This window comes from Vespa crabro, chromosome 19 (assembly GCF_910589235.1).
Source record: "Vespa crabro chromosome 19, iyVesCrab1.2, whole genome shotgun sequence".
NCBI classification, from domain to species: domain Eukaryota; kingdom Metazoa; phylum Arthropoda; class Insecta; order Hymenoptera; family Vespidae; genus Vespa; species Vespa crabro.
The window spans coordinates 457250-471074 of NC_060973.1; the positions used below are offsets into that span (position 1 = coordinate 457250).

At 37.5% G+C, this 13825-nt stretch overlaps 1 protein-coding gene across 10 annotated transcripts in view; it reads right to left on the minus strand.

The window, feature by feature from the left end:
• Positions 1–1343: 1343 nt before the first annotated feature.
• Positions 1344–13825, minus strand: part of LOC124430549 (titin) — a 38018-nt gene continuing 25536 nt past the window's right edge. For 4 of the 10 annotated variants that reach the window (XM_046977305.1, XM_046977307.1, XM_046977306.1 and 1 more), the window contains 13 exons: positions 11943–12283; positions 11653–11881; positions 11194–11391; positions 10910–11113; positions 10660–10823; positions 7416–10520; positions 6797–7019; positions 5165–5992; positions 4510–4695; positions 3829–4356; positions 3218–3315; positions 2961–3141; positions 1344–2881 (listed from right to left, as the gene is read on the minus strand). In XM_046977305.1, coding sequence (XP_046833261.1) covers positions 2772–2881; positions 2961–3141; positions 3218–3315; positions 3829–4356; positions 4510–4695; positions 5165–5992; positions 6797–7019; positions 7416–10520; positions 10660–10823; positions 10910–11113; positions 11194–11391; positions 11653–11881; positions 11943–12283 — 6395 coding nt within the window. In that variant the 3' untranslated portion in view covers positions 1344–2771. Of the gene's footprint in view, positions 2882–2960; positions 3142–3217; positions 3316–3828; positions 4357–4509; positions 4696–5029; positions 5082–5164; positions 6436–6796; positions 7020–7415; positions 10521–10659; positions 10824–10909; positions 11114–11193; positions 11392–11652; positions 11882–11942; positions 12284–13825 lie in introns of those variants that run through there. The other 6 variants (XM_046977314.1, XM_046977308.1, XM_046977311.1 and 3 more) reach the window with 6 other exon arrangements.

Below are 13825 nucleotides of genomic sequence, written 5' to 3' on the forward strand. Positions count from 1 at the left end.
GAGAGGAAGGATGACGTCATCGATGCCGAAACATCGTATTATTCGTTTCCGATCAAAAATCTTTCGTGCAGAACGAATAACAACGCGCTCGAGGTAAGTTGAGCAGAGAAACGTCCAAGTCGACTCGCTCAAGTCGCAATAAACTTACGACGCTTCTAAAGTTCCTCCCGCGAAAATCTCCTCGATCGACATTGCTATTTCTGGCTGTTCCCCGCGTACCAAACCCCCCGGAGATCCTCTATCGTTTCTTTCATTGCGACTCTTTGCTCAAAAATTAAAATTATTTAGAATGTGATAACACGCTCATCGAGACAGTCGGTGATTCTTAAACTCGACTCTTTCGCAAAATTTTAACGATTTATATACGTAATTGCCTGCGATCAAATAAATACGAAATTCGTTTGAACAACAGAACAAATAAACGAAAAATTTTATTTGCAATTTTCTCCTTTCCTTCAAATTTTTTCGTATGTTTGACGCAATGGATTTCACGAAGAATCCATTTTTTCCTTCTTAATTCTCGAAAAAAAAATGAGAAAAAAAAGAAATAAATAAGATAAACATCTTTGAACAATCGTTATATAGCTTGTTTTCCTTCGTTTATTCTTAGATCGGCAAGTCAACATTTCCCTCCGCACTTCCGATTTACCTTGCCGTCTATTTTCATACCTTCCGTTCAGAATTCGTCTACTCCTCGGAAAAAATTTATATCCAAAATAATCCGACTACTTTTTTTCGCCTTTATATCATATAAATTACATTTGCCATGCAACAAAAATGACACGACTGTTATTTTAATAATGTTTCTTTTAATAATGTTGTTTTATCGCATAAAAAATATACTATGTCACTTTTGTTGCAATCGAACGAATAGTTAAATTAAATAATACCTAGTGCAAGTATGTAAGTACGTGCAATAGGTTACCCATTACCATTAATGATAAGTTAGTAATCTCCAAGTGTTAGTAATGATTCACAGTCTCGATTTTGATGGTGCTCAATGATTATCATTTATTATACGTATGATCGTGCATATTTAATTAAAACTATTTTCTCTACAGAAAATTATTCTACATATTCCCAGAACATTCAACTTAATTTGCTATTTTTGACTTTCGATAAATCGTACCTTATCGCTTCTTTCGATTGTGTACATGCAAGACATATGAATATCCATCGCAGACATAACTACATGTAAGTACATGGTTCGTGATTTTTTTTCTTTTTTTTCTTTTTTTCTTTTTTTTCTTTTTTTTTTTTTTTTTTCCTTTTTTTTTTGATACGGAAAGAGCGACAGCAGGGCGGGAAAGAGAAAAATAAATGGTTACACCATAAAACCCAGCTTTTATATTGCAGAGGAAGCACACGTTTATTTACACAGTATATCAATAGCGTTGACGATGATAAGAACATTAACAATGATCTGTTTATGTTTTCGCGAATGCGTTATGACAATCTTGTGTTTCGCCTTCGCTATAAATTCATTTATGTATTTAATCGGAAGAAATTAATGAATATATCGTGGAAACACCAAAAAATTAAAAACATGAGGAACGCAACATATGTCGATCCTCGATAAACCGATTCATTCTTATTTATGCAAGAAAATAACAAATAGTAGTAGTCTTATCGTTCGTCTAGATTTTAAGTAACAAAATGTGACTAGCATTTTTATTCTCGAACAAAAGACTTACTTAGATAAATAAATAGATTTGCTTAATGATTTAAGAAATGTAAATGAACGCTTTTTCAAAATCTTCTCTCTTTTTCTTTTTCTTTTTTTTTTCTTTTTTATTTTATTATTTATTTATTTATTTTTTGTTTTTTTTTTTTTTTTTTTTTGTGAATCTCTGATCGTTTTCTTCTTCTTCTCGTTTCATCTTACAAATATAGAAATATACTCGTAGAATTTCTTTAGCTGCATCTTTTTTATACATACGTGTTACTGTGTAAGTTTGTCGATCTCACGAGAATATAAGATAATTTTTCAAGAAAAATAGAAACAAAGAAAACTATAATTCTAATCTATGACAGGGTGGATGAAAAAAAAAGTTAGGAAAACGATCATGTGCTAAAGAGAAAGTAATAAAGAACTGAGAAAAGAGATAGGGAGAGGGAGAGGGAGAGGAAGAGAGATTGAGATAGGTAGAGAGAAAGAAAGAAAGAAAGAAAGAGAGCAAGAAAGAAAAAGTGCGAGAGAAATACGCAAGAGAAAAGAAGATAGCCTATCGAAGCGATTTTTTTTTTTTTCGAAAGTCTTTAGTGTCAGCAACGACAAAAATGCATTGAAAAGAGTTCATGACGCGACTACAAAAAAAATTCACCACCACTTTTCGAAATCACTCGGATTTTTCTCGTCCTCTCACTGATGATTGACTAGAACTCCTCGTCCATATTGCGAAATATTAATAAAATATACAAAACAATCATACTTTTTGAAGTTAAACGAATTGAATGATTTTTGGATTTGACGTTAATTTCGTTTTCTTTACAATCTTTCGAAATGAATAAAATATCATATAATATGACATTGAAACTATTTTTTTGGATTTTCATTTTTTTGGAGTTTCATGAAAGATTTAAATAAATGACGATTCGAAGTCCATAGACGACAGAAAGTTAGACATTTTCCACCACCCTCATGATATAAGCTGTACCATTTTTTGCTGTATCTTCGTGTTCTGTTTATTTTTTTTTTTTGTTTTTTTATTTTGATTTTTCCCTTTTTTTTTTGTTTTTTTTTTTAATATACTACCACCTTTTCATCATCATTAAATAGGTGCGTATATTGATCGTCTGTTACCTGGAACCTGCAAGGTAGCGGAAGTTACAGTGGATCCTAAACCATTTGTGGCAGTACAAGCGTAAGTCCCGGCATCGTCTGAAAAATGTAATATTATAAAAAAAAAAAGTAATGCACAAGATTCGTTCAAGAAAAAAAGTTCCAATTAATAACGCACCAGGAAAAGCATGAGCGATAGTTAGACGACAAACACCATTTCTGTAATGTATCTCAAAATTGGAAGAATTTTCAATAATTCTACCATCCTTCGACCACAAGATATTTGGTTGTGGTTCTGCCTGGACAATGCACTCGAATCTCGCGGTTTGTCCACTCACAACAGCGATATCTCTCAGAGGCTAAAATCAATTATACCAAATTTCACCTTCAAACGATCTCGTTTCAATGAAGCAACAAGTCCAAAGGATAATTTACCGTGATAAAGAGAGGAGCCTTCTTTGGTAATATTTCAAGATAAGGCTGGATCACTTCTTTAGTAGATGCGACTCCGTTACTCGTTGGCCATGGCGAACCTGTTAAATTAAACATGACTAAAATAAAAGAAAAAATAAATGAGTATAACTTAACAACGATACCACTTTCTAGATGGACAGCCTCAGAAGTTAACGGATAAAGCAATGATAGATAAATTGCTTAAAGAAAAACCGACTTTTCATGGGAAATCACAAATTCCATGCCTAAATAATAATGCATAAAGTTAGTCAATATTGAGTTTCTCTCTTCGTAAAGCCACTAAGCAAATTTTCTGATGTTCTTGCAAATGCAAGATGCCCTGCTAAACCAATGACCAATTCTCATGCAAAGAGAAATTAGTTTTGTAACGTTTTAACGCTATGAAACGTTCCAGTGGTATTTCGAAATATTCGAAATATATGCGTGTATAGTGCAATGCCTCAAGCGAATTCCAGTGAACAAAATCAGCAAAAGTGCAAATGCATGAAATCAAGCAGAAAATGTCTCTGAAATGGCAATAGATATGATCGAACATAACAGTACAAGGCAAGGTGTCGAAGGCAGGTATATACCTGCAGAATCCACGTTGCTAGGTGGTCCAGTGGCGCTACTGTATCGGGGAGAGAGACTCGGCAAGCTTGGACTGAGGGAAAGCGGACTAGGCGTGGTGTAATCCCATCTGGACGGTGACGGTGAACAAGGTATAACGAGACTCGGTGGTGGTGGCATAGTGTCTCCACCAACGCCAGGATATCTTCTTCTAGCGTTCTTCGTATCCTCGGCTTCAGAAAATTCGCTCTCGGACGTTGGTTCCCATTTTACTGTTTTCGAAGGGCCAAACTTAGTCGTAGCAGATTTAGTCGAACGAGTCGAGGACGACGACGTAGTCGTCCCCTTTTTCGCATAACCGTTTTCCTTCTTGGTGGTAAATTCATGAACGATAGGCACCTCGATGTCGCTAGCTCGTCTTTGACCCTGAATCGTTTTATTGGTACTAGTGATGGTCTTCTTACCCTCGCCAGGTAAAACGATTCCAAATTCATAGCCGAAGTCATACTTGAAATATATTAGTCCAGTATCCGGATCGATTTGCTTCATCCCTGTAGTCGTTGAGTGACGATAAACTTATATATAGTTGTACTAATTCGTCTTTGAAATTTATTACAATACTTCGTAACATTAACAATTAACATTAACTCTAGAGTGAAATATATTTTATGTCTTTTATGTAAAAGTCATATGTCTGTGTTTACCGTGTTCAGCAACTCGAGATTCTTCTCTATACGTCCGCGGCTCGTCACTGTCGCTAACGCGACTCTCAGCAGGATGTTTTAGGATTGGTTTACCTTGCTTCAGATCCGACTGGATGTCACTTACGAACTTTTCGGTCTTGGATTTGAAGGTACTCGTCATATCGCTCATGTGACGTGACGCCACGTCTACGGATGTTTCAGATTTTTCGTGTTACGGGATATGAGCTTGTCAGCAAATTTTTAAAAAGACAAAAAACAAGGAACGTGTAAATGGAGAAAAAAGAAAGATAAAAAGAAACAGAAGAAATAAGAAGATGAGGATAGAAAAAATAGAAAATAAGCTGAAGTGAATAATGACATAATGCAATAATAAAAGAAATTTAAAAAATTAAAAGACAATAAGGTGTAACGTGTTGTTGTTGTTGATGATGATGATGATGAAAAATGTGTAAGAAAATAAAAGAACACGCAATTATTTTTACATAAAAGCGACATCACTATCTACGAGTGTAGTAATTACAATTTTTGTATCCGTCCTCCAATCAACGTCATATTTTACAGTACTGTACAAACTGAAATAATTTGGCTATTGAGAAAAATGATTTTTGCACCGAATATAAAAGTGAAGTAAAAAAATCTTATGAAATGCCCTTACGATTGGCAGCTTTTTTGACGTCGTTCCTGGATACGAAACCGAATTCAGGAGGTGAGCCAGGCTGCAAAACTTGTTCGTCTTGCCTCGAAAATGGCGGCTGTTGAAACTTCTGTGCCTCGAACTTGCTTGTTTTGATCTCATCGCGTAGCTGAGTCATCGACGTTTGTCTTTTCATCGGTGGTGGACCGGTATCAAATTCCAATGGTGAAACCACGTGTTCTTGTCTAACCGGAAGGCTGCTCGATCTAATACTTTTCCCAGATGGAGGTTGAACTCTTCTGTATCTTGGATCCTCCGAGTCGCTATCTGCAGGTGCCCACTTTGGTCTAATTCTGCTGGAATCAACGTCACTCTCGTAATCGGACTCTCTGAATTGGCCCTGTACAAACTTCTTAGGAGTCGGTACGCGATAATAGGATTTCTGTTGTTTTTGCGTTTTCGTTGAATCGACAGGACCAAGATCGCTTGTCGTTTTCTGTCCATCACCGAACTTGATGACCCGACTAGTCTGTTCAACTGTGACGATTCTTCTGCTATTTTCCGTTGATTCATCCATTCGAACTGTTTTCCTAGTTTCCGTACCAATTGCGTTATGATAAGGCATTCCCGCGCGTGCTTCGTAATACGTTTCTTGACCATGAGGTGGAGCGTAAGCGATTTCAGGTGGAGAACCAGGTAATAAAACTTGCTTTATCTTGGTCGGTGTAACGATCGATCTATCTTCTATCCGACTTTCTTGCTCGACCTCTTTCATCGATGTTCTTTGATCAAAGCCCGATGACGTTTCTTCGATTCTTTTTTCTGATGGCGTTGCCACGATCGGTTTTCCTACGTAGAAAATATTTCCCGGGTGACCTCGATCAAAAGAGGATTCGATAAAAGAAAGAAGGTCATACTTTTGGACATTATTTGGACCATTTTCACGTCTGCTCTTCTATTGGTTTTGCACCCTTAACAGCATCGTACAGCCATTGCGTATGATTTCAAGTTATACGATATAATTCTTTTGGGAGAATTAAATCCCGCAACGATGAAGTTAATTATTGACAGAAGAGAACACGAAGAGAAGAAAGCAGGAAAAGAGCGATGAAATTGGATATACATGTTTGAAGCCTTAGAAAGAAAAGCTGGGGGTTAACTAACGTACGTACTTAGAGTAGCCAAGAAGTAAAGATAGAGAGACAAGCGAAGCAGGAAGATAGGAGAACTTGTCTCGCGAGGTTTACAACGAGAGGAGAAGAAAGCTTGCCGGGAGGTCTACTTGTTGTAAGCTGGAAAAAAGTTGCAAAGTAAGACTCCTATTAGGGTCAACTTCTAATTATTTTTCACCTGTACGATCGATTCACTTTATATCCTGATTGAACAACCTACCCGATTATATTTTAAAAGGATTATCCCATCACCATCCTTAGTATTATAATTTACGGAATAAAGAAGTCAAAGGAAGTAGAAAATATCAAATCTAGTGCATAGAGTGCTACTTCTATGTCAAGAAATATCTACATCAGAGCAATTATAGACACGTATGTATAGGTACATTCAGAATGGTACTATCGTAAAGTTATATATATATATATATATATATCTTTATCGTATTGGACAAGTAAATTATTATTTGAATTTAAAAAATACCTGAACCAGTTAAGGTAGATTTCACTGGTTTGAAAGAACGATCATCGGTCTCGGTACCGCGGGGTTTCCAGACAGACGAGATTCTACCATCGTAATCGCTTTCGTAATCACTCTCACGAAATTCGCCCTTGACAAATTTGGAAGGGCTTGGAGAGGGTGCCTGAACTTTCCGCGTTGTATCCATTTTCCGATGCGAAGAGAGATCCGTAGTATAAACTGTCTCCTGTAGAAAAATAATATATTTGAGGTAAGAAATAAATCCCCGAAAATAAATCCACGATCATTCTCTAATTAGCAAAATCTTAACTCTCATTTCATCTATGCAAAGCTCAAGACGATCGACCAAAAAGAAAAAAAAAAACGAAAAAGAAATGATCTAAACACAGGTTAACATTAGCTTTCTATTTGTGTGCACTAAGAATACTCTTGAGGTAAAGCATATCTTTCATGCACAAAAACATCACTCCAAAACAGTAATACTGTAAATATTTCTTTTAATGTTAATCAATTGATATCTTGGGATTTAATTGTTAATTGCTTATTGAGGAGATACAAAATATACATCTACATATTTGGACAAGGAACACGCAAAACAAAAAGACGCAGAAACACGTCGAACCTTCGCAGTTTTTAACTTAGTGGGCTCGGTTCCACTCGATGAAGAATATGTCTTCTCGATAAATGACGTTCGCTGTTCGACGGCAGGTTTTTGGCTTGATAAGGAACTAGGAGATGGAGAAGTAATAGTTGGAACGAAAGACGATACTTCCTTCTTATGTTGTTCGTGACTGTGATAACTTTTACTTTCAAAGTATTCAGATTTGCTCTCGGAATAGGACGTACGAGATTCTATGTGCGAGCTTGCCGAACTGGTAGAACCATCGTGCTTTCCAAAACTTTTTTGAATGGTAATATTTGAAGCTTTTTGTTGTAACGGCTCATCCGTATCCGCCATATAACCACTCTCTTGTTGGAAGGTTTTCACCTTAAACTTTGGAGACTCTGGTTTCTTCGTTGGTGGAGACTTAGGTGCTTGAGATTTGCTGGTTGGTTGAACGTAAATTGGTGGAGAACCTGGCTTTAGAACGACTTGAGGAGGAGAGGCTTGAGTTTGACTAGGCTGATAATTTGGCTGCTGTTTCGTTTCCTTTTCGTGTCGTTTGAAAATTGTTTTCTTATACATTTTCTGTTGAGTTTCTTCGGTTAATATGGATTTGGACGGACCTGAGAATTCTACCGGAGGAATATCAAATTTGGAAGGAGGTAATGGTTCCGGTTCCGTTGATCTTGGTCTAGTGGTTTGTTTAGGAACCGGAGCTTGTACTCTACGATAACGTGGCTCCTCGCTGTCGCTTTCGTAAGGTCGCCATTTTGGCTTCACATGAATTTCTATGTCCGACTCGTAATCACTTCCGAAAGTTCCCTTAACAAATTTAGTTGGCGTTACAGGTGGCAAAAGTTTCGTGGTTGGTTTAGTTACCGCCGGCGATGGAGATGGTTTGAACGGGAAAGGTTCTAAATTATCCAAAAGAGATTGTTTCGCAGGAATAGGCGGCGGAGTGATTCGTACATCTTTAGGTGGTAGAACCGGTGGTGGTGGTGGTGGTGGTTCTTCCTTTTTTTGCGAAACTGGTGGTGGTATAGTTCTAATAGCACCCGGTGGAATTTTAGCTGGCTTAGTCTCTAATGACATTTCTAGCGTTTTCTCGATCTTCTCTATTTTTTTCTCCTTTATCGTCGGTGGTGGCACATAGCCAATTTCCGGCGGTGGGCCAGGTTCCAAAATAACCGAATCATACGAATGAGATTCGGTTGTCATGGAAGAAGATTCCTGCGGTAGGACAAATATTTTCTTCGGTGGTTCGACACTTTTTACTAATCCAGGTGCTTTTAAATCCGTTTCCACTGGCCAAGGACTTTTTAATGAAAACTCTTCGATTGTTTTTTCGGAACTTGCCTGTTTCTGCACGTCGTATTCCGATGTATACTTCTCATGCATCGATTTTTCTTGAATCGTATTAATGGCATGATCGACTTTAATAGTTTCAGCCTTATAAATAATCGGTTTTACCTTGGGCGGCGAAGGTGCCCTTTCTATAACTTTCTCCATCGATTCCTGTTTCGTACTCCAAGAACGTTTTTCTAAGGTACTCGAAGACTCCATACTTGTCTTTTTAAAACCTCCGTCTGACGTGTGTTCAGTTTCCTGTTTAAATTCTTTCGTCGAGCTCTTATAATCTTCTCCAGGGAATTGTTTAGGCATAGTCGTAGTAGAATCACTCGGTGGTGGCCAAGATTTTCGTGTGGCGTCTGTACATTTTTTTGCCCATGACTTTTCCATCGCTAAACCGTCGGCAGAAGGTCGCGGTGAGGTTGATCGTAATATCTCTTGATGACTGGATGCGGCAGAGTGACATCTGTACTCGGAAATATCCGTAGATACATGTGATCTAGTTTCTATATCCGATGACGACGACCAGGGTCTTGGAGGTGATGGTGGTCTAACACTCGGTGCTGGAACGAACTTTGGTGCTTCGATTTTTTCTTCCTTCAAGGTCTTACTGTCCTTTTTCTCATGAACATCTTTCTTAATGCATATCTCTTCAATGACTTCCTTTTTTTCAAGCTCAAATGGTGGGGGTGGCATTGTAGAGGGCTTCCTCGTAATCTTAGGACTCTCTAAAACTTTTTGAGGAGTTATAGGAAATATTTTCACACCACCAACCGGTGCGTCTATAGGAGATAAAGTTTTTTCAAAAGATTCTTGAAGTTGCTTCGCCTTGAGTGGTACCTCAGGGCTCTTTTTTTTAATCTCTTCGGGCTTAGGCATGTATCCTATTTCCGGTGGTGGTTCCGGTACCAGATTGAATCCTTCCGTCATTGTTTCAGTACTTTCAGATTGAGTTTTTAATCTTGAAATCGTTTCGATTATCGGTGCTCCCGATACAGCGATATCTTCCAAAAGTGTCTTTTTCGTCTCTAACGGTGGTAATTTGTATTCCTCGTATGGAAAATCAAATAATTTATTATCTACTCCGCGCGACGAGGATCCGTATTCCAACTTGGTAAAAATATCTTGGACAGATTTCTTAGTCGTTTGAAAGTCCGTCGGCTTCGGTTCAGGCTTTTTTATCTCCTGAAAAGCGGTGGATCGTTCGTAATTTTGCGTTAGCTTTCCAACCTTTACTTCGTGACCCTTTCCATCGGCATCATCTATCAACTTAATCATTTCTTTTGGCCTCTTCGGTACACTCTCACTTTCCTTCGTAATAGATTCAAAGAAACTTAATGCATCTTTTCTCGCGATAGTCGAAGTTTCTATATTCTCGTTTTCGATTTTCGTCGCTTCTTCCACGGTCACAGACTTTGGCTCGATAAATTTAGAACTGATTTCTTCTTGGGTAACTTGCTTTACCGTGGTCGTTAGCTCGGGACGAGCTCTCGGTTCGATTATCGGCGGAGTTTTATGTTCTAACTTCATGTGGAACTTTTGCTCCGATTTAGTCTCGGTTTGATGAGTTTCAAACGTTGACGAGATCGTTTCCGATCGACAACTTTTCATCTCTGGCTCTTCGATTACTTGGGTCGTACGGATTGTGGATAAGGTAGATGCTGGAGCTGGACTTGGAATAGTTTTTAAAATAGAACTTGGCTGGATCGTTGTCGCTGCTACTTGCTCTGTCTTCAAAGTTGCTGACGGTACATCGAACTTTTTTACGTCAGGCTACGTACAAGTATATACATTTTTTTTATATAATTAACTCTTATACTTATGTAAACAATTTTCATTCAGGATTTTAATATATTGTCCCTAATATATATACATATATATCGCATAATCCTGTGAGAAAAGCAACACTTACTTGGATAATCTTTTTATCTTGAACATTCTCATAAATAACCGTCTTGTGAACTTCCGTCATAGTGTCGGGTGTAGGTTCGAACACAGCAAAATCTGCTATACTTTGAGCTTCACCGCCAGCATTAGTCGCACGTACCATATATTTTCCAGCATGTACTTTCTCAGCTGAAAATATAGATAATACGTATAATATTTGACAAAATGAATTTGGCTAGCACAACAATTTGAGAATTATAATTATCACAATTTACCTTTATCGATCTGCAATATGTAACAGTTGCCTTGTTGTCTTATTCTCAATGCGGGTGGTTGTTCTTTGACAGGAACGTCATCTTTGTACCAAATAACTGTAGGCTCTGGAGTACCAGTGATTTCAACTTCCATAAGAACACGATCGCCACGTTTCACAACTTGTGCTTGTAATCGTCTACCGAATACAGGTGGGAAGATTGTTTCTGAAATATCATTATACTCGTTATTCTTCATACGTCGACGATGATTTTTAATGAAGTATCATTATTATCGGATTACCCACTTTTGACCACCAGATCAGCAGTACTGCTCGCTGATCCACATTCATTGCTGGCAGTGCAAGTGTAACGTCCGGCATTTTTCACGTTGACATTTTTCAACTCTAAGCGTACGTGATTATGAGCATAACTCGTCTTGGCACCGTCCTTAGGCTGTAACTCCTGTCCGTTCTTTGACCAAGAAATATTCGGTTGCGGATAGCCTATATAAATCAATGACCGAACATAGTTATTAATAACCCGATGATCATTGAACGACGAAAAGAAATGAAAATGAATTCCTTTTATAAAATCTTTCACGACTTGTTATAATTTGAGGCCGCATTTCATAATAAGTGATTACAAATTTCGAGCAAAGTGCAATGGCCACGAGATTTGCCAAAGAAAAAGAGAGAAAAAAAAAAAATAATAATAATAATAACATGCAATTCACAACAAGTTAGCATCAAATGTATTCTTCTTACCATCAACTATTCCTTCGACGACAACATCAGCGCCTTGATCCACGATCATTCCTGTTAACGGCGAAACGAATCTCGGTGCTGTTGATTTCCTAGTTGGCTTTTGAACTTGCATAGTCTTCCCATCACGTTTTATACCTTCCTCGCCTTGAGATACCACAACAGTCTTCTCCTGTCGAATTTCACCTGGCTGATCTTGAACAATCTTTTCGAACTCCTCGACTTTCTGTGACTGATGAACAATACATTCTTCATATAGACATTGCGAAAGATTTCTGAAGAAGATATATTACCTGAACAACGGGAGGAGCACCATTTTCAGAAGTTGACTGTTCGGTACTGTGAACAGTACTTTTCACGGTAACGCTGGTAGGTTCCTGTCCGGGTGTTGCCGTTGACGAGGACATCATCGATGATATAAACTCCTTCTTCGTGGACGTATGAGTTGTCGTAGATTCCGTAATGGTTTGTGACATTTTAGTTAGAATTTGACTGCCTAATCCTCCTTCGTCCGACATCTTTTCAGCCGAGAAATGTTTGTCGCTACTACTTGCCGCGTGCATGTCTTCGACAGGTTTTACTTCGACTAACTCAAGTACTCTTTCTACACCTTCCTCCTTTTTCGGCTCGATATCTAACAAGGATGATTAATCGAGTTGTCTATCATTAGACACTTCGTGTTTTTTTTATTAGTAATCGGCCTTCGTATAGACATCGCCCACATTTCGATTGAAAAATTACTCGTAATATCACGTGACGATACGTGCATAAACAACAATCAAAATTTCTCAAGATATTTATATATTATCTGAATTCTACATTGATCGATCTGTAATATATCAATCGTTATTTGTTATTTGACAGGGAATCTATTATATATGGATCGATTCTTTTAAATCATGAATGTATTAATAGTTGGCACGATTAAACGTGTGCTCAAACTCAAATGTGGAATTTGTCGAGGTTGCGCAATTCAAATATCACCGATATACGGAAAAGTATTTCATAATTGAGAAAGATAACTTTGAAAATTGTTACAAACAATGAGCAAATGCGAATAGTTTAAGAGCTTGCTACATAATCCTTCCGATCTTCTCTGATTTCTGGTTTATTGCTATTTGAGTGAAACCAAATGCCTTGGCCAGTTACCAAAATGCATGCGGTTAAACTCTTAAAGATCAGGGAATGCATTTCGATGTATCTAGATCACAAATGCAAACCTGACCTGTCCTGGATAAGCTAAATTAATCATGGACATCCTGTAGGCGTTGATTTATATTACTGATTTTTTATTGGAATGCCTAAAATATATTTGATAAATCCTAAACAAAGAATTTACCGATTCTTTTTGTCTTGATATTCTTTATCAAGGTTCAATGTAGTGTCGTTCGTAAAGTGTCTTAATAGAAGCTTGACTCCCAGAAGAAGGAGCAGTTAAATTCTCGGCGTTAGCGACTCTAGACTAAGCTACGTACTGGGTATTCGTGCCGACAAAAATAACACGGTTTCTACATGTATAATATACGTGTACGTGTACGAAAGAGAAAGAAAGAGAGACGAAGAGACGCTCGAAAAGCGTGGACTGACTTAACTTGCAAACGTACATACATATACATATATATATATATATATATATATATATATATATATATATATATATATATATATAAAAGAAAAAAAATACGGAACTGTCTTACGTTATAAGAAGATAAATCAATTGGTATATATTGTTCCGGCGTTATAATAATTAAATTTGAAATAGCTACATAGTGAGCGACAAAATTTGTAACAGTTTTGGAATTATAAGAAATCTACTTATAGTCATGACTCAAAGTAATGTCTCATAGCGGCGATGGAAAAGATACGGAAAAGAAGAATTTCTTCAACTGCACCCACGGTTAAAAATAAATTCGTCGTTTGAAGAGCGCATGCGCTATGCTCGCTCACCCACAATATTGGAATCATCCAATATTGTTGAGCAATAAAAATTGACCGGGTTCTTATTCCATCAAACGGACAAGTAAACGTAATTATTCGTACGAGGCAATCGATCGTACGCAAAAAATCGAATCGTACGGCGAATCAAAAATAGTGCGAACCTATCAAATTTCAAAAGGGTAGGCAGCTGTGTCACGATGTCATATAGTTCTCGGGCGTTAAATCGGACTTTTGCCTC